A 21,709-nucleotide genomic window follows, 5' to 3' on the forward strand; every position below is an offset into this window, starting at 1 on the left:
CAGTTTTACAACGTGTTAGAACGTGTTGCTTTTAAGTTTCACTTCACTTACAACGTAGTAGGTAATAGTCGGCCCCTACTGACCCATATCTATGGTGCTTATAGCGACTGATAATGCCTATTTAATAGCCTGATAACAGTCTAATCGGGTGGTCAGTAAATATGTAAACAAAAAAAACGTGGTCAAAAACAGCAACCATGAGCAGCAGGGTGAAGAAGAAAAAAAAGGTTATGTAAAAGTACTTGACCTTGATATTATTGATCACTATAGAAAAACTACAGAAAAAAAGACCAGTTTCACAATTCCAAACTTTTCTTCTGTAACATCAGACTGATCTCAGTGTTTCTGACTTCTATTGCAGTAATGTGAACAGTTTGTCCATAAAGCGACGTGCACTAAACGACAGGGAGACAGTCAGAGAGAGAGACGGTGCACGGCAGCGTTGGACGTCACAGAGTCAGGTTTCTAGTGACGTCATTTTGTCTGAGTCGTGTCTAAGGGAGCAGGTCGTTTCAAAGACATCCCCCTCTCTTCCTCTTCTCCCCTTCACAAACATCCCCCTCACTTCTTCCTCCCCTTCATCACCCTTTTTAACTACAACCCCCTCTTTCTCCTCTTCATCTTTGACATCCCCCTCTTCCCATCATTTAAAGCACAACCCTCTCTTTTTACCATCACTTTTTCTCCTGGTTTTTCTCCCTCCACTCTTCTCCCTCGTGTCTTTTCTTTCGTTTCAATCCCTCCATCCATCTTTTGCCATACTCTACACCTTCATCTCTTTTTACCTCTTCTCCCTCGTCTCTTTCTCCTGTCTAACATTTTGCTATCCTTGGCCTGCAGGAGGCGAGTCGGTCAGGCTCCGTCTAAAAATAGTTACCCTGAAAGCAGATAAAAAAGAGCGAAAAAAGAACAGCAGGAAAAAAGAAAAAGGAGGTAGTAAAGAAGTAGAAATCGACCCTCCCTCCCTGAGTGCACAAGCTTCCCTTTGCCTCCTCTTCCTTTTTCCCTGTTTCTTCTTCTCTTTCCTTCTCTCGTCTCATCTTCTTTGCACAAGCACACATTCATCTTCTATTTTTACACCTCTCCTTACCATTCTCTCTTTTTTTGTTCCTCGTGAGCACAAGGGTTTTTAAAAGCAGGGATCGGTCAGGCTAGGCTAACGTTTCCCCTCTGTAACCTACAACCTGGCAACACTTCAGGCAAGCAGAGATTTTCAATCAGAAAAAAACATTACAGAGCTAATTTTCTATCGGACCGAGTATGGCCTTCATAGAAAAAAACATTGTTTTATGCATTGATATTGTTGGTGTGGGTGAAGAAGCAGCACCTCTAGGTGAGGGTGTTATTGGGTGATGATACTGTGATGTCACTGACCTGATACGGTGTCCTTGAATCATCTTTTCTTTAATTTGTCCTCTCGAGTTTGTGTCGTGAAACAGTCGGCTACGATAAAAAAAGTACAAATGCACTTTATAAGATGGACATGTTACACATTGCACTTGTAAATGTCGAATGTAAAACCTTGAAGAGAAAGATTTATTTTTACTATTGTACATAAATGAGAAGAAAGTAAAAAAAGACTGCAAAAAGTGGAGAATAATTTGCCAAATAAACTGAGAAGAACAAAAGGAGAAAGTTGTGTTTTTCTGAGTCATACGTTAGCATGTGGGCGATGGCGTGACATTGTGGGTGTTATTACGAGTGTGTGTGAGTCAATATCGCAGGTCACTGTAGTGTTAAGGAAAGCCTGCCAGTATAAAAAGATGCTGCTGAATTATTAAACCACTCCCTGCTTGCATAACTGCAGAAAATAGAGAGACACTGAGTGAGAAGAGGGATGAAGAGAAAAAGAGAAAGAGGGAGAATCCAATCGGAGAAGATGCGACACACACATGACATTCAGCCCAGAGGCAGAGAAGGAAACATACACACAATCCATATAGTGTGTATGTTTGTGTCTCTATATGCAGGTATGTGTACCCGAGGGTGCATGTGTGTGTGTGTGTGTGAGGGCGGGGTACTGGGAAACACACTCATAATAAATAATTAACAATGCAGCAGAAAGATTTCGGTCATCCACGTCTATAGTGCAGAGAATATAACCTTTAATCAATCAAATCTGCTTGTGTGTCAATGAAATCCCACTATGTGTGTGTGTGTTGGACTCCTTGACTCACCTCTATGGAGGGGGAGAGCTCCACCATGTGGCCAGAGGTGCAAAGGACAGGAGACGATGGGGAAAAGACGCAGCATCCGCCCACGCACTCATACACCTCACTTCTTTTACGTCATTACAGTAGCTCTCTGAAAACGAGCATGAAGCCAACGTTACTGTCGATCTTCCTCTCCCTCACCCATATATCTCTCTCCCGCCCCTCCTGTCTCTCTCTCTCTCTCTACGAGTCACAAGGCACTCTCCATCTGCTGCAGGATGCTGCAAATCACCTCCGCGTACGTGTGGAAAAAAAAGAGCACAGAAGGTGATGATATTCCTGCAGCTGTTGTCACCCTGATCTAAAGATTTAATGAGCATTTGATTGAAACCTGTGAAGATGATTTCCTCCATGTGGCCAGTAAATGATCCATGAGGGCACTTAATGTGAACCTGACCTTATTAACACATCATCGCTCTGGCAACGCTCTTCCACCAGTTATTTTAAATGTTGTACTGACAGTAATGTGAAGTCCTACATTTCCCAGAATGCCTCGACAGCACGGGAGACAGCCAGCTGCGAGTTTGATCAAAGAAGGTATCCACCTTATTCCTAGCCCCCACGATGCCTTGCGTGAATTATGTCCGTAACTTCCGGCGCGTCGTGTCACTGAATCGTTTTCCATGGTAACGCTACGCTCATCGTCTCTCCTAGAGCGATTGTATTAATGAATCTAGTAAAACATTTGATCACCACCTATTACAGCCTCAGATAACCTACACTAGCATATCTAGCTACGTTATTGACTCCGTTGCTTCAGACAGTGAAGTGATGAACAATCTGAAAAGCTCTGAGGCAGATCAGGACTTCCACAGTAACAAGGTTTAGTTTTTTACACACAGATAACCATACTTAAACTATCTGTAGTCTAATGCTGCCCTGCACTCTGTGCCATAAACTGCCTTACATTTTAAACTGTACAGAAAATAGTGAAAGTAACTGTCTGTCATTAAAGCAATGCTACAATGCTGTGTCCTCCCTACACATGACATCATACCTGATGTCCTCCTGGCCCTGCTATCAGTCCTTTAAAGGACCCGACGTCTCTTCTCCGCGGCTTTTATAGCCCAACTAACGTACACTAACTATATTCTGTACACTAACCATGTTCTGTACAGATGACATTTTTCCGCCGATCGCTGAATAAATACTTCCAGATTGTGCATAACATTTATATGCATGTCATCCTCAGTTCCACCTCTTTCATTCCCGACCAAGCAAGACACCTCCACCTTTAGTTCCTGTGAGATTTCAGTCAGTCTGTGAGGTGTGCACCGTGTGCCCTTAATTAATGCTTCTCACAGTACTGTAGTCTGTATGAAATGATTATTCTGCTATCACACGTTGTTAAATATATTACCCTTTGTTGAATAAATGCTTCAAAATGGTCATTTTTAACATCAATGGTGCTCACTGACTGCTTGACACTGCAGCAGCAACTCTGTCAACACAGACACTGTCTGCGTCCAATATTGATGTTGCAGCAGCGTTATGTAATAAAACATAAATCAAGTTAACGTTTATTACATCAACTGAATATTTTGACATTTAAAATTTGAATTAATCGCCGTTGAAATCATGTTATGCGCTCTGTACTGAACACCGTTAAGCTTAATGATCTTCCTACACAGGCGGAGGCGTTATATTACTTTTCCCCACTTTTCTCAAAAACTCTTGGTCCAAAAGACATCAGTCAAAGTGTAGACTGTCTAATGGATATTCCCCCGGAGAATGAGACACAAACAAGCTTGTGTGGCTCTTAACAACAGAGGAGTGCTGCCTGGTAACGGGCGTAAAGTGTACGGAACACCGTACCACAGCTCTGCAATGACATTTTAGAAAATGCCAATGTACCGTTAGTTAATCTGTTAAAAATAAAGCAGGATTTTGTAAAATGAAGGTGAATTCCTTTCCAAAGAAGCGCCGTTGGTGCCACTAACTAGCTATGGGACTAACTAGCTTACTGGTACTTCCGCTACCTCACCGGAAGTTACGGACATAAACATTTCTACAGTAACACCCCTGAGAATAAGGTGGATACCTTCTTTGATCAAACTCACAGCTGGCGGTCTGCCGGATTGTCAAGGCATTCTGGGAAATGTAGGCCTTCACATTACTGTCAGTACAACATTTAAAATAAGTGGTGGGAGAGCGTTGCCAGAGCGATGATGTGTTAATAAAGTCAGGTTCACATTAAGTGCCCTCATGGATCATTTACTGGCCACATTCATCTTCACAGGTTTCAATCAAATGCTCATTACATTTTTAGATCAGGGTGACAACGGATGCAGGAATATCACCAGTCTCTGTGCTCTTTTTTTTCTCCGCGCGTACGTGTTGGTGATTTGCAGCATCCTGCAGCAGATGGTGAAGTGAAAGTCAATAGTTCGTTCCATTGCAACATCAGCGCCCACCAGCAGAGCTGCGCTTCCACCATTTTGAACTGAAAGCGACTACCAGAAGCCGGTAAAACATCAGCCTACAAAGAGCCGTGCAAAAGTAAAACTAAATTATTTCTATCTATTGTCATATTTAATGTCTCTACCAAAATGTACTGTATTGGACAATAAAAATATTATAAATATGCATACTATTATAACTATTAATTTACTTACTTATTTAGGTGTTACATTTTTTGCCCAGAGGAGCATAAAAGGAGTGATGGACATAAATGGAAGTTAGAAAAATCCAGCACACAGATTTTGAGATCAATCTCAAACTTTTTCATGTCAAGGATCCAAAATGGAGTCCAACAGACCACAGCCCATGGATGTAGAAGAGGGTCCAATAGACCACAGACCATGGATGTTGAAGAGGGTCCAATAGACCACAGACCATCGATGTAGAAGAGGATCCAATAGACCAGAGACCATGGATGTAGAAGAGGGTCCAATAGACCACAGACCATGGATGCAGAAGAGGGTCCAATAGACCAGAGACCATGGATGTAGAAGAGGGTCCAATAGACCACAGACCATGGATGTAAAGGAGGGTCCAATAGACCACAGACCATGGATGTAGAAGAGGGTCCAACAGACCACAGACCATGGATGTAGAAGAGGGTCCAATAGACCACAGACCATGGATGTAAAGGAGGGTCCAACAGACCACAGACCATGGATGTAGAACAGGGCCCAACAGACCACAGACCATGGATGTAGAAGAGGGTCCAATAGACCACAGACCATGGATGTAGAAGAGGGTCCAACAGACCACAGACCATGGATGTAGAATAGGGTCCAATAGACCACAGACCATGGATGTAGAAGAGGGTCCAACAGACCACAGACCATGGATGTAGTAGAGGGTCCAATAGACCACAGACCATGGATGTAGAATAGGGTCCAACAGACCACAGACCATGGATGTAGAAGAGGGTCCAACAGACCACAGACCATGGATGTAGAAGAGGGTCCAATAGACCACAGACCATGGATGTTGAAGAGGGTCCAATAGACCACAGACCATGGATGTAGAAGAGGGTCCAACAGACCAGAGACCATGGATGTAGAAGAGGGTCCAATAGACCACAGACCATGGATGTAGAAGAGGGTCCAACAGACCACAGACCATGGATGTAGAAGAGGGTCCAATAGACCACAGACCATGGATGTAAAGGAGGGTCCAATAGACCACAGACCATGGATGTAAAGGAGGGTCCAATAGACCACAGACCATGGATGTAGAAGAGGGTCCAATAGACCACAGACCATGGATGTAGAAGAGGGTCCAATAGACCACAGACCATGGATGTTGAAGAGGGTCCAATAGACCACAGACCATGGATGTAGAAGAGGGTCCAATAGACCAGAGACCATGGATGTAGAAGAGGGTCCAGTAGACCACCATGGATGTAGAAGAGGGTCCAATAGACCACAGACCATGGATGTAGAAGAGGGTCCAACAGACCACAGACCATGGATGTAGAAGAGGGTCCAACAGACCACAGACCATGGATGTAGAAGAGGGTCCAATAGACCACAGACCATGGATGTAGAAGAGGGTCCAATAGACCACAGACCATGGATGTTGAAGAGGGTCCAATAGACCACAGACCATGGATGTAGAAGAGGATCCAATAGACTAGAGACCATGGATGTAGAAGAGGGTCCAGTAGACCACAGACCATGGATGTAGAAGAGGGTCCAATAGACCACAGACCATGGATGTTGAAGAGGGTCCAATAGACCACAGACCATGGATGTAGAAGAGGATCCAATAGACCAGAGACCATGGATGTAGAAGAGGGTCCAGTAGACCACAGACCATGGATGTAGAAGAGGGTCCAATAGACCACAGACCATGGATGTAGAAGAGGGTCCAACAGACCACAGACCATGGATGTAGAAGAGGGTCCAACAGACCACAGACCATGGATATAGAAGAGGGTCCAATAGACCACAGACCATGGATGTTGAAGAGGGTCCAATAGACCACAGACCATGGATGTAGAAGAGGGTCCAACAGACCACAGACCATGGATGTAAAAGAGGGTCCAATAGACCACAGACCCTCTTTTACATCCATGGTCTGTGCCATGGATGTAAAAGAGGGTCCAATAGACCACAGACCATGGATGTAAAAGAGGGTCCAATAGACCACAGACCATGGATGTAGAAGAGGTTGTGTCCTGTGCTTTTGCCCTGCGTGTTAGTAAATAAACAACTCCATTAAACTCTGTTGATGTCATGCTACTAGCACTACTAGCTACTGGCCGATAGCCGGTTGTTTGGGAACAGAGACGTTAATACATCCACCACGGTACAGGCTGACAGCATACAGCCCATGGGTGTATTAGAAGATAATAAAAGAGATGAATTACAGCCAATATATCCATTATTACAGCCGCATACATACGCAGGAAGCTGACAGAACCATATATGAAGCTTATGCGTAAATTCAGTCAGGAAGACTAGGGGTGCAATATCATTCATTCTCATTCATTCTGGGTCTCTCTCTCATGGGCTATTAATATGTCAACTGATTATGGGCGTCTCTCTTTTCAGTTACCAATCAGATCTTGCCATAGCTCCCTAAACCAATCACATTGTTGCTGTCAAAAGTTTAAAAAACGTTTCTCCTCTATGCTGTTTTCAGTGTCAGTATCAGCACAAACTGATGCAACCCTCCACCACCCCATCACCTCCAGATTCATCCAATCAGAGCAATTCTGCTCCACTTCATTCATCGGATCTGCATCAATCTTCTCTACCACCATCACCAGTGTCTAGACCCGGGGGAATAATCCTAAATACAACTACGGCATCACTTCCCCCTTATTATGTCACATCGGGTCTAAATCGCCAAAGACTGTTACTATTCATAAAGTTGTGGACTTTGTAATAAATCACCATTCAATTCATTAGTCTCTCCTGATTGAAATGTCATATGAGCGTGCAGGGCGGTCGGTCCCGTGGGTCTGATGCACGTTCATTATGTCGAGGAAAATGGACTCAATTCATCAATTCATTCCTGTCTATTGAGGCTACTACGCCTCTTCACACGCTAACAGAGGGGATTTAGTAAACATGACAAGGTTAACGCTACTGACACGCTACAGCATCTTTAGCCATCCACCTGCTGCCTTGATGCTCTGCCAACAAGCTTCTTTAAAAGCATTTTCAGCTGTTTGGCAACAGACCTGCTGCAATTAGTCAACCATGCCTCCTCTCATTATATGATTTACCTCATGTTTGGAGGCCACGTCAAACATCTGGGATAAGCAACTACAGACCTACACTATATTTTAACTTAAATATCTCAGTGGCTCTCACTTATGTGCTGAATGTTTAGAAATTGATTCAGGCAAAATTTCAGTCCTTGTTCAATCGGATCTCTGTGCCACCGTTGACATGGCTGACCACACAATACTAGACAGAGAGTCGTGATAACTTTCCGATCTGTAAATGTGCAGCCGCAATACTTGTTTCCATTCAACTGTCAAGCGAATCGTAAGAGAACTTTTGAAATATTGCATAAAAAAGAAATGCAAATTAAGCGCGTTTCCATCACCTGGTTTGGAGCCAATAAACTCAGCTACAGCGTAGTTTGGTCAGAAGTTGGCGCTATAAGCTACATATGGCTGTAAGCAAAGTAGAAGAAGTAGAGGTTGCGAACCGAAAACAAAACAAGTCACCATGGCCATTTAAACATGGATGTATAATAAGACGTGGATGTGGTGCTGCCTCTGTCCATTGTAAAAGAGACGTCTGTAAAACTGTTGACAGGACTGTTTAAACTGCAAACAAGGTTGTTTATGACTCTTTCTATTATGAATTTTTGATCCATGGAGGTGTCATATTTTTAAAACTTTCCTTGAGCCGAGAAAAGCGATTTTAAAATTTGTGACGTCATCACAATAAGTGTATGGGCCGAGCGGGAGCTCGGGGGTGGGGCCAGCTGGAGAAACACTACTGCGAATATTCAGTGGGCTGTATACCCCGGAAGTAACCCGGGAGATATGTACACGCCAGGCAGACAATTCTTATTGGGCTGAATAGGCTCCATCTTGGGGTCCGGTATCCAGTTCTATAATACCTCCATGCATCGAACCCATGTAGGATAGAAAAATGGAGAGAGGTCTTCAGGAATTTGTTTCATTTGGACAAGTTTTAATTGTTCTTTCATGTCAGATAGTATTGGTCATGTTTCATGTTATTGGACGAAGACAAGCATTCTCATGTTATGGGAATACTCCCATAACATGAGAATGCTTGTCTTGCTGAGAAGACTCCAACAGCGGAAACAGCTGATCAGTCATGTGAGTTAAATGTTCGCTATGTCAGACTTTATTTATTTATTATAAATAAATGATCCATTAAGCGCAACTCTTTTTTGAAAAAGGCAAAATCCCCCCCAAATGAACGTAACAACTTTTTTTCCGCAATTGAGGAAGTTTTATAGGATTTTTCCATTTTCATTCACTCCATTTGCTGAAAAGAAAATATTTTTTGACATTGACAGATGTTCAACTTTATCATTAGTCCTGCTTTAGCAATTCCTGGTCATACACACAGCTATTCACAAAGTCGCCGTTGGTGCAGATTTATGTTTGAATTTTTGAAATTGTCACGCCCTCTCGTCACATCGCCAGCTTGGCCCTCATCGCAGGTATCCCAGCACAGCTCAGTCGCTTCCCATACACAATGACTGAGAGCGAATTTTGTTGCCAGTCTGGTTGCGTACTGAGGGGATGCACCGTATGGCAGCAATTTGGCAACTAACATACGTATCCAAGTGAAATAACATGACGTGGAGTTCCCCAGGGCTCAGTGTTTGGGCCTCTTTTATTTAACCTTTATATGCTTCTATTAAGCCAAATTATACAAAAAAATTAACTCTACAATCATAATTATGCAGATGACAAGTTTCTTTTCCACTTCAGCAGGTGTGTGTCATAATAATGGATCCACTGATGGCATGTACAGTATGTCTCTTTTAAACTTAATTTTCTTCAGCACAGCAATCTTCAATAGGTCATGGTCCTTTTCATCTGCATGATTCACAGCAACTACTGTTAAAGAGTTCAAAGGTGGGTTTTTAATTGAAATAGCTCTTTAAGGTGAAATAACATTATTAGTTAAGGCACTGTGCTGGTATTTTGAAAAAAAGGATTGATAAATGTTCACTGTGATAGATTATGCACCACACGCTAGTTACAGGTCTCTACAGGTTCATTTTCATAATGTAGCTGTCTGAAATTACTAATTATTAATTTGTGCACTTTGTAAAAATGGTCAGCAGTAAATCTAAAAAAGTGTCATTTAATAAACTAAAACATGTCAAACCACTGCTATGATCTTATAATTCTTCAGTGGATCCAGTCTGTAAAATTGGAATTATTTTGCCAACAGTGACTCATTTCACTGCTACTGCAATGAACTGGCGTCATGTTTGTGCTGTCATTTGTCTCTCCACAGGAAGAGGAATCAAACATCAGATATGTATGAGTCATCTTGAAAATTGGTTGCATCCCTTGACACGTCAGATAAATCAAGTGCATCTGAAGCTTTTGGTTCCAAAATTAGATCCAGACTTAAATTAGACATCAGCAGGAAAGAAGGATGCAAGACAGATTTTGGGACTCCATCACCTGAAACACTTTTCAAACTGAATCATCCACATTCTTCTGACTAATACAGATTGGGTAACAGATATTTTGTGTGTTGGTGGTGCTTTTTTTGGTATTTTTCACTGACCTCTCGCTCTCTTACGCTCTGCTGTGTCACCATCTGTGCCCCAAAATGACTCCTCTCTCCCAAACAGCACCCATTGGTTCCTCCTCCACCCTGCCAAGACCCAGAGCAGCACGGAGCTGGAAGCAACCATGTTGACACCGGCCGGCATGTCGCAACGCTGAAAAAATTGAGTGTTGGTTGCCGGACTTACATCATTGTCATGAGATGACTGATACTGATGAAGAAATGTTGGTAATTTTTCTTCCAAGAAAATCAACAGACTCACATAATTGAATGAGCATTAAGTTATGATATTGAAGAAAAGTGTTGACTTTTATAACCTTTATAATAACCATTATTTACAAATGGAAAATTTAAATGATGAACTGATGATTGTTGACCACATTTACACCATTTGTGATTGTTAAATGATTATTAAAATATTACTAAATATGACTTAAGATTTGAAAACATGTTTTCTGGGGCTTTCAATTCAATTCAATTTATTTTTATATAGCATTAAATCATAACAGAAGTTATCTCGAGACGCTTTATATATAGAGCAGGTCTTAGACCGTACTCTATAGTTTAGAGACTCACCAAGAGCATTGCAGCGGAATGCTCTGTGGCCAGGGCTTTAATATAGAAATGGACCCTGGCCTCACACAACACTTTATAATAACCATCATTTATACATGGGAAATTTATAGTTAATTAAACTTAGTTAATGGTTATTTTACTGTTAAACAATGAAATGATAATTAATAATTCTTATTAATTATTAGTAATGCTTTGATTTCTGTTATTTTTCATTAGTTTTTGTAATATGAATTTTTTTTTAATAAATTCTATAATGCATCATAGCTGATAAGAGACAATAGCAATTACATTCTGATTAGACAGTATTTATTAACAGGTTATTTTTGCACACAAACATTCTATATACTATATTACGTATTTGTTAATAATTACCAAATTATTTGTAAACCTTTAGCAACCATTTTTTTGTAAAACATCCATAAACATTACATAGACAGATGGAACCAGTATTTATTAACCATTTAAGAAGGAATTATAATCATCAGTTGTAACTTTATAATAGCATCCAAATAACGTTTATAGATGGTTTACAAACCAAATATCAACCATTAACAAAATGCTACAAATATCTATCTCTGTAATGTTTATATACGTTTTACAAACAATTTCTTAAAGGTTTACAAATAATATCTTAATCATTATCAAATACTTATATAGAGAGTATATAAACTGTGATGTGTGCAACAATAACTGTTAAAATAACATAAATAAGCATTACTAACAATTAGTAAACATTAATTATCATTTTGTTGTTTGTTAACAGTAAAATAACTATTAACTAAGTTTAATTAACCAACATTTTTACCATCTATAAATGATGGTTATTATAAAGTGTTGTGTGAGGCCACACTCCATTTCTACATTAAAGCCCCAAAAAACTTGTTTTCAAATCTTAAACTTTTCTTGATTATATAAAAATGTATGACTAAATAAGCAAAAATGTAATTCAAGTTTTGAAAAAAAATATTTTTTTAATAAATAATATTTTACTACACATTTAACAATCAAAATCTGTTTGTGTGTGTGTGGTTTGATCATATTTGATTATCAGTCACTCAACCCCATAACCGTCATCAGCTTCTCATTCAAATATTGCCAGATTCTGATTGGTGCAAGGAAGTGCGTGACCTCACCTCTTTCCAAGTGACCACCACCAAGTTGTAGAAGAGCATATAGATAAAAACACAAATCTAAAAATATCCCTTATGATTATATAAAATAACCACAACTGTTCCGACTTAGGCAGAACATACAGTAGTGTGTTAATGAAGGACTCCGTTCGTAGTAAGGAGCTGATAAAGCTGAGTAACTAAGTTTTCAGGGCCTTTAATGGATTTAAAATGTGTCAATAAAGAAAACTAATAGAAAAAAAAACATTTATTTTTTAACAATTAGCAAAATAAACACACATTTTCTCTTGGCATCAGTTCACATGATGTAATTACATGGGCAACCAGAAGCGTTTCGAATTCTTTCATTAAACTACTAATTAGAGAATAAAAACTGTACCAGACTCACAATGCAACAATCAGATGAGCTCATAAAGATTCTGGCTTGACGTCACATGTGATATATTTTTAAATATGGATCAATACCAAATACGTTATCACATTATAGCAATTAAAATAAATTAACCATGAATGTCCTCCTCTGTACATGCAGTATTCATCATCTGTTCTATATTGGTATCACAGGTTAAGTATGGAGGACAAAATCTGCCAAATTAAAAAACGGATCAATAAATAAATAAATGACTCGAAAAATAAATGTCATTAAATATAGCAAAAATATTAAAAATAAATGTAGCCATTAATGAATTGATAAAATGATAAATAAATTGATGTTTCTGTTTTAATTTGCTTTGTTATTTATTTATCTTTGTATTAATCCCCTTGTTTATTTACTCGTTTCATTTTCCCTTTTTTTAATTTATGTATAATTTGCTAGCATATAGACATGCACCCTGACCCCATGATGACACACTTTGAGTGACAGCTCCCTCATTTGCATAATGAGGCAGAAATGCATAAAGAAATGTCAAAAGAAATGTATAAAGAAATAAATAAGTTTGGGGAAATAAATAAGGGGTGAAATGCAACAAAAATAAATACATGAATAAATGAAAGGGAAATTTAAACACAATAGTTAATAAATAAGGGAATTAATACAAAGATAAATCAATAAAGAAGAAAATTAAAACAGAAATATCAATTTATGTCACATTTTATCAATGAATTAATGGCTACATTAATTTTTTATATTAATATGCTACATTTAATGACATATTTATTTATTTATTCATGTATTTTTTTTATTTCGGCAGGTTCCGTCCTCCACAGTTATGGGGTGTACAGCAACTATTGTTCAACAATCTCAGTGAGAATGACAATGATAATTCACTGGTAGGTCAATATCGACGTCACAAGAACAAAAAAAGGAAAGAAAAAAGTATATTTTAAATTTTAATAGTAAAAAAACACAGGACAACGTTTTTGTTCACCATTTATTGTCTATAGTTACATGCATACTTGCTTACAGTTGGTTTTAGTGTGCAATACACAGTTTTATTTTGTTTCATTGTCTATGTTATATTACCCCAAATGTATTTTTACTTTACAGGCTGCCTCGCCAAAAGTCTATACAACATGATTAGTTTCTCACATTTTCAACACATAATGAAGTCTTCTCACCAGCCAACAGCCATAGATACACACGGTTCATTTCAAATCTTTTGTGTCTCTGCTCAAAAATATAACACTTTGATGTATTTTGTCTCCCAGATTAGGTAACTGAGGATGAGTATTTCCAATTTGGAAGTCTTGACAGGTGTTTTACCAGCATATCCAACAAGACGGAGAGTGTCAGAAGGTTTCAGTCACAGCTTTATATTCTAGGATGCGGAGAAACTATGAAGTGCTTGGATCCCAACAATGCTGGCTACCTTCAGGACTGAGTATCTATGGCTCTTTGACATTATCTTCTGGTTCAATTTGGCTCAGGTCTTTGTGCTTTTTTTGCGTCAATAATAACATCCATAAATGCTATACCAAACCATCAGGGAGAACAACCATCGACAAGCCATCCATCCATCCATCCATCCATCCATCCATCCATCAATCCATCATCCAGTCTTTTATCCATTATTCTGCAGTGTTCTTCAACAGAGTGTGTGGTATTTATATACAATGACAAAAGGACTACTTTTGAGCCATATCCCTTAGTCTCAGAATATCTAACAGACCTGCTCTCTGCCTGGTTTAGGTTGCAGTAAACACTGACAACGTTTCCATGCACACTAATATTACACTGTTATTCTGAATATGACAATATTCAGAATTTGATATGGATCATGTAAACAGTATATTCCGTTTGGATATTCTAAATTAGGCATTATTCCAAATGGAGCATTTTATGGCCGGCTTCTCGGAGCCCCTACTTCCAGCGCCTCATCTGACTCAAAAAACATTCATCGGCTCCTTTATTCCTCTTTACAAAAACACACATAATGTTTTAAGAAATTAGCCTAGCAATGTGTATAGGAACGGACAAAAAAGGTAACCCTTAAAATGTATTATTGTGGCGCCAGAAGGTGCGGTGAAAATGTTGGGCTTATATTAATATTATGTTAAAGCAAAAACAGGAACAAGTCCGCCACCAGTTAGACTAATCTGAGTATGCACGGCTGCATGGAAACGGGAATATTAGTGTAATATTCATTTTCATTAGCCATGTAAACAGCTTAGTAGGAATATTGTCTTTTTCAGAATAAGTGCAAAAAATTGAATATTTTGTGCATGTAAACATAGTCAATGATTTGGCGATTTGAAGGTCAAAAGACATCTAGATGTTCACGTTCAAATTGGACCAAACTTGGTTGAAAAACTGATATTTTATAGACCTCATGGTTACATATAACTTGTTTCAACAGCATTTCCGTGCCTATCCACCTTATTCTCAGGGGTGTTACTGTAGAAATGATTATGTCCGTAACTTCCGGTGAGGTAGCGGAAGTAGCAGTAAGCTAGTTAGTCCCATAGGCTAACCATAGTGGCTAACCACCAACGGCGCTTCTTTGGAAAGGAATTCACCTTCATTTTACAAAATCCTGCTTTATTTTTAACAGATTAACTAACGGTACATTGGCATTTTCTAAAATGTCATTGCAGAGCTGTGGTACGGTGTTCCGTACACTTTACGCCCGTTAGCGCCACACCAGGCAGCACTCCTCTGTTGTTAAGAGCCACACAAGCTTGTTTGTGTCTCATTCTCCGGGGTAATATCCATTAGACAGTCTACACTTTGACTGATGTCTTTTGGACCAAGAGTTTTTGAGAAAAGTGGAGAAAAGTAATATAACGCCTCCGCCTGTGTAGGAAGATCATTAAGCTTAACGGTGTTCAGTACAGAGCGCATAACATGATTTCAACGGCGATTAATTCAAATTTTAAATGTCAAAATATTCAGTTGATGTAATAAACGTTAACTTGATTTATGTTTTATTACACAACGCTGCTGCAACATCAATATTGGACGCAGGATTACGTGCAAACAGTGTCTGTGTTGACAGAGTTGCTGCTGCAGTGTCAAGCAGTCAGTGAGCACCATTGATGTTAAAAATGACCATTTTGAAGCATTTATTCAACAAAGGGTAATATATTTAACAATGTGTGATAGCAGAATAATCATTTCATACAGACTACAGTACTGTGAGAAGCATAAATTAAGTTGAAATGTACACCTTCCGGGTGCTGTGGGCGCACGGTGCGCACCTCACAAACTGACTGAAATCTCACAGGAACTAAAGATGGAGGTGTCTTGCTTTGTCGGGAATGAAAGAGGTGGAACTGAGGATGACATGCATATAAATGTTATGCACGATCTGGAAGTATTTATTCAGCGATCGGCGGAAAAATGTCATCTGTACAGAACATGGTTAGTGTACAGAATATAGTTAGTGTACGTTAGTTGGGCTATAAAAGCCGCGGAGAAGAGACGTCGGGTCCTTTAAAGGACTGATAGCAGGGCCAGGAGGACATCAGGTATGATGTCATGTGTAGGGAGGACACAGCATTGTAGCGTTGCTTTAATGACAGACAGTTACTTTCACTATTTTCTGTACAGTTTAAAATGTAAGGCAGTTTATGGCACAGAGTGCAGGGCAGCATTAGACTACAGATAGTTTAAGTATGGTTATCTGTGTGTAAAAAACTAAACCTTGTTACTGTGGAAGTCCTGATCTGCCTCAGAGCTTTTCAGATTGTTCATCACTTCACTGTCTGAAGCAACGGAGTCAATAACGTAGCTAGATATGCTAATGTAGGTTATCTGAGGCCACTCCTTCAGGTCGTCCTCCATCCCTCCATAGTAGAAGGCAGAGCTATGATCACATGATCCCATTTGAGCTGTAATAGGTGGTGATCAAATGTTTTACTAGATTCATTAATACAATCGCTCTAGGAGAGACGATGAGCGTAGCGTTACCATGGAAAACAATTCAGTGACACGACGCGCCGGAAGTTACGGACATAATTCACGCAAGGCATCGTGGGGGCTAGGAATAAGGTGGATATATCAAAGTGAGGCAGGTTGTAACTACACATTGAAATGTAGTTTTGGAGATTAAGTGATACAATTCACTTTATAATCAAGCTTTTTAGAAGGATTGAGTTCCCACAATCATCTTCACAAGGAGATTAAATGACCTCCAGTTAATATCAGTGGACAAACTGCCAATATGAAACATATCGGTGAAAATCGTTCACATTAAAAAGGAGGCAACTGTGTCTCGTAGTGCCATTCAACCAAGGCAAAATGTACGCCATGGTGCTACCAAATTGATGAGTAGCGCTACACTTCCCAGGATGCTTTGCTGCCAATTTGTGGCACCAACACTTTAAACTTTAAAATCTTCAAAAATCAATGTTGCTCTGGATAGAACATTTAGACTAAGAGATTTAGTATTAAGACATGGGTAAATGTAGCATTAAATGCTGTTAGAATCCGTTTTTAATGGGATATTTAGGCGGTGCTTTGGCTCGTTTTAGATTAAGAGCAGGTGTATCTGGTAAAAATACAAATTAAATTGGAATCATCCTTTAACTGGCTTTTCTGACACAAGTTAAACAATTTGATCTGGTAGCTCCATCCTGGCCTTGAGTAGAAAACCCTAAAATAAACCAAAATGAACAACTCACCGCAGCACATTTGAAAAAGAAAAATCACATTATAAAAACACTACAGTCCAATCAGCTCATACTGAGGATTAGGAAAAGAGATAGATAATATACTGTATATTACTGTTGCAAGTCTCTTACATGTATGTATTTATAGTCCGGGGGCTGCGTTCACAAAGCCTCCACGGACAGCAGTGCTGGTCCAGGGTCGCTGACACGAAGGAGCGGACGTGACCTTTGACCCTGGCTCAGGATGACAAACTTTGTGAGTGCAGCTCTGGTGGAAGTGTGGAAGCGTTTATATAAGACCAATACCACAGCACACAGTCACTGGCTGAAATGTTAGGCTGAAATGTTATGAATGACTACAAAAGACCACAAATTTAAAAATAATGGCATAAGCCCGCTCGCTCTCTTTATTGTTCAATGCTGTGATACGGAGGCTGAATGATGACTCAACAAAGCTGGTGGCGCTCGTTTTCCCCAACCAGCGTAAACGTGGGCGGGTGGCCTCTGTCATCACAGTTCAATTTATTACTCAATGGGAGAACTACTGTATCTCACTATGTTAAAGGTATGAGTTCACGGACTACACTGACTTTATGGGAGTTTGGCCTTTTAATCGTTTTTAACAAAAACATTACAAGAGATCCAGCATCACATTTCTCTACCTGTGCATGTCCACTTATTATAACGTCAGGTCACAGGGACTTTTTAAACTAAATCTTACATTTCTTTTAAAGATTTTAAAATATTACACTTGAGCATTTTGAATGCTACTTGTAACTGTTTTATCTTTATATATATTTTTCTTAATAATATGTTTCCTTGAGCACAGGTCTCTGTTGACAATGATCTCAATGAGACTGCCTGTTTAAATAAAGGAATAAATTAAGACATTAAAGACACAAACAATATTGTAAACAGACGCATTGCTAATCAAAATTGAAAACACAAGATTGGAAATTGCCTTAATTGATTTCTATGATATGTATTTTATGAAACAGACTAAGAAAAGACAACAATTACACCTCGATTATTAATGTTTTCTAATGCAGTCTAAGGTTTATTTACATAACAAGTCCTCTGAATTATAATCAGTTGAGAAACACGCACATTTTTGATTTTTCATCAAAGTAAACGTGGTCAAAAAATACAGATTGGACCTTTAAGCAGCTGTGGAGAATATTATACAAAATATGAAGATTTCAACAAACCAAACTTGGTATTGGTTTTTATTCTGTGTCTAATTGTAAATTAATTTCTGGAAAAAAGAATCTAAATCATTAAGTCTGTCATAAATTAAAACATAAAACTTCAGCTTTTTAAAAGGAAATTAAAGACCTATCTTTTTAATCTGGCTTTTAATTTGGAGTAATGTTATGGCCTTAGTTTTTAAGTTTTAATGATTGTATTTTTTACCCATGGTGTTTATTTTATTTCATCTTATTGACATTTATTTTCAAAATTGTATTGTTTTATTGTTAGGGTTTTAGTTTTTCAGTCTTACAAAATCGATCTATTGTTGTCTATTTCTGTTGTTACTTTGGGCTTCATGTTTGTATGAAAAGGTGCTAAATAAATACATAAAGTTGAGTTGAGTTGTTTATCCAGGAGGTCTACTAACTCTACAAAGTCTTAAGTAGCTCCAAAGACTGGTTTTCATCCCTGATTTGATTGATATTTGAACAAAACTCTGCAGGACATTAAAACCATGCTAGGTAATGATGCTCTGGCTACATGCTATATGTTCAACTGTTAGCATGCACACCAGCCACAGTTCATTACACAAAGAGGAGTTTGGTGCTGATTCTCATGTTGGTTAATAAGGTGACCAAACTCTCACAATGACAGTGTAGTCTCTTAAGGAGAGTGCACATCTTTCGTAAATGGATTTTTTCCCTGATTTTCCTGACTTGTTTTTATAAATTCTCTCTCAACATTTGGCAGATAAGTTCAGATTGCACTATAATGACTTGTTCTTGTGCTATACCATGTGCTTTGTAAACACATTATCCCCCGTACTCACTGGGGGCCCACCTGACTACGGCTATTACAGGTTCTCAACCTGCAATATTAATAAGAATTATCACTCAAATATGTCGGGAGGGTTTGTTTTTCACAGCTGAGTGTTAGTGGTTAGAAATGAGCTGACGGGGGGGAGGGTGCTGAAATGGTGTGTGTTGATCATACACCCTGGGTGGATAGACGCACAAACCTCTAGGGTTTCAGTTCAAGAATAAGCGTTGTCAGGGGCAACCGAGCAAGCTGAAATGATCAACTTGTTGCTGTAGAAGTGCTCAATGTTCAGAGAGGCTGCATGTGTGTGGATGTATGTATGACTGAATTTAACTGTTAGAATGTGAACATTCACCAAATCCCTTCACTTCCACCTCAGTGTCTCAAGGTCCCCCCCCCCCCCCCCCCTACTCCTACCGTGCCCTCGTCTCACTCTATTTCAAAATGTTTAATCTGACCACTCGTTCTCATCGAGCTCGGAGTCGTCGTCGGACTCGCTGTACTCCACGGCGATGCGGCGCGACAGGATGGTGGCCACGTCGTTGCCGACGGGCTCCCTCTTGGCCTCCTGCTCCCGCTGCTCCTGCACCTTCCTCAGCTGGATACCTGGAGGGGATGAAGGCAGGAGGGGGGGGGGGGGGGGGGGGGGGGGGGGGGGGGGGATGGGGGGAGGGAGGGAGATAGGGAGTGAGCAGGGGAGTGACTCGAAGTTCTGGGGTCCATGGCAACAGCTCAACAACGGTGGTCAGGTGTTATGTGTCATCAGAGCGGTGTTTCTGGGTTTCTTATGAACCGTCACGTGACTGATAAATCACCATAGATACCAACTATACAAAACAATGTATGTTCAATTAATAAATATAGACTCGTGGATACCCATAGAACCCATTTACATTCACATATCTGGAGGTCAGAGGTCAAGGAACCCCTTTGAAGATGACTGTTTTTCCTCGCCTCATTTGGAGCGTTATTTAACCTCCTTATCGACAAGCTGCTATGCAGTTTGTACCGATGGATTCCTGAGCTTTTCTATCTTCACTCTAGCTTTAAAACTGAGCCCGCTACAAGTTAAAAAACTCAAATTGCGTTAATGCAATTAAGAAATTAGTGGCGTTAAAACAAATTTGCGTTAACATGTTATCACGTTAACTTTGACAGCCCTAGTTACTTCATTAATTCTTTTATTACTGCATTCATTTGACTTAAAGGTCCCATATTATGGTAATTTTCAGGTTCATACATTTACATTATTTTCCTCATACTGTTTGCCTGAATGTACCTGTATTCATCCTCCGTCTCAAACACTCAGCTTTAGCGCATTTCAATGGAATTGCAACGGAATTGCGTTGCTAGGCAACAGCTTGGATCCATGTTTACTTCCTGTCAGCTGATGTCATTCACATACACTGCAACCAGAAATTACCTGGGACACATTTAGAATGTTTATGTTTAAAACTGTGTAATGGTCTACATATTGTATATTTGTGACATCACAAAATGACAGAAATCCTGACGGCTTGTTTTAAACGCACAATTTCCGAAAACGATTTGTGTGTATTTCTCCATGGATTGAGCATTTGTTTCAATATTTTCACAGTATTTATACAGCACTTAAACCTGCTTTATAATAAAAAAAGGCATGAAGATCTCACTTTTTACAATATGGGACCTTTAAAGGGAAGTTAAATTCACCTTAAAGGTCCCATATTGTAAAAAGTAAGATTTTCATGCCTTTTATATTACTTTTTACAATATGGGACCTTTAAGGTGAATTTAACTTCCCTTTAAAGGTCCCATATTGTAAAAAGTGAGATCTTCATGCCTTTTTTTATTATAAAGCAGGTTTAAGTGCTGTATAAATACTGTGAAAGTATCGAAATGCTCAATCCTTGGAGAAATACACACAAATTGTTTGTTGAGCATTTGTTTCAATACTTTCACAGTATTTATACAGCACTTAAACCTGCTTTATAATAAAAAAAGACATGAAGATCTCACTTTTTACAATATGGGACCTTTAAGGTGAATTTAACTTCCCTTCGAAATGCTCAATCCTTGGAGGAATACACACAAATCGTTTTCAGAAATTGTTCGTTTGAAACAAGCCGTCAGGATTTCTGTCTATTTTTGATGTCACCAATATAGACCATTACACAGTTTTAAATGTGAACATTCTAAATGTGTCTCAGTTTATTTTCTGTTGCAATGTATGTGAATGACATCAGCTTACAGGAAGTAAACATGGAACCAAACTGTTGCTTAGCAGCGCAATTCTGTTGCAATTCCGTTGAAATGCACTAAAACGGAGCGTTTCAGACAGAGGGTGAATACAGGCATATTAATTCAGATAGTATGAGGAAAATAATGTTTTTCTTTACATTACGGCATGTAAACATGTTCTAGTAGAAACACAAAATACAAGTATGAACCTTAAATTGAGCAGGATATGGGACCTTTAAAGGGAAGTTAAATTCACTTTTAACTCAGTAAAAACAAATTTCCATATTCAAAAACTTTGGTGTTAAAG

The 21,709-nt window shown here is 39.2% G+C and overlaps 1 protein-coding gene across 5 annotated transcripts in view; it reads right to left on the minus strand.

The window, feature by feature from the left end:
• Window positions 1–14,325: 14,325 nt before the first annotated feature.
• LOC141760236 (actin-binding protein WASF3) overlaps window positions 14,326–21,709 on the minus strand; it is a 140,657-nt gene continuing 133,273 nt past the window's right edge. For all 5 annotated transcript variants that reach the window (XM_074622872.1, XM_074622876.1, XM_074622875.1 and 2 more), the window contains one exon: window positions 14,326–19,788. In XM_074622872.1, the coding sequence (XP_074478973.1) occupies window positions 19,631–19,788 (158 nt within the window). In that variant the 3' untranslated portion in view covers window positions 14,326–19,630. The remainder of the gene's footprint in view (window positions 19,789–21,709) is intronic.

The sequence above is a fragment of the Sebastes fasciatus genome, chromosome 22 (assembly GCF_043250625.1).
Source record: "Sebastes fasciatus isolate fSebFas1 chromosome 22, fSebFas1.pri, whole genome shotgun sequence".
NCBI lineage: Eukaryota > Metazoa > Chordata > Actinopteri > Perciformes > Sebastidae > Sebastes > Sebastes fasciatus.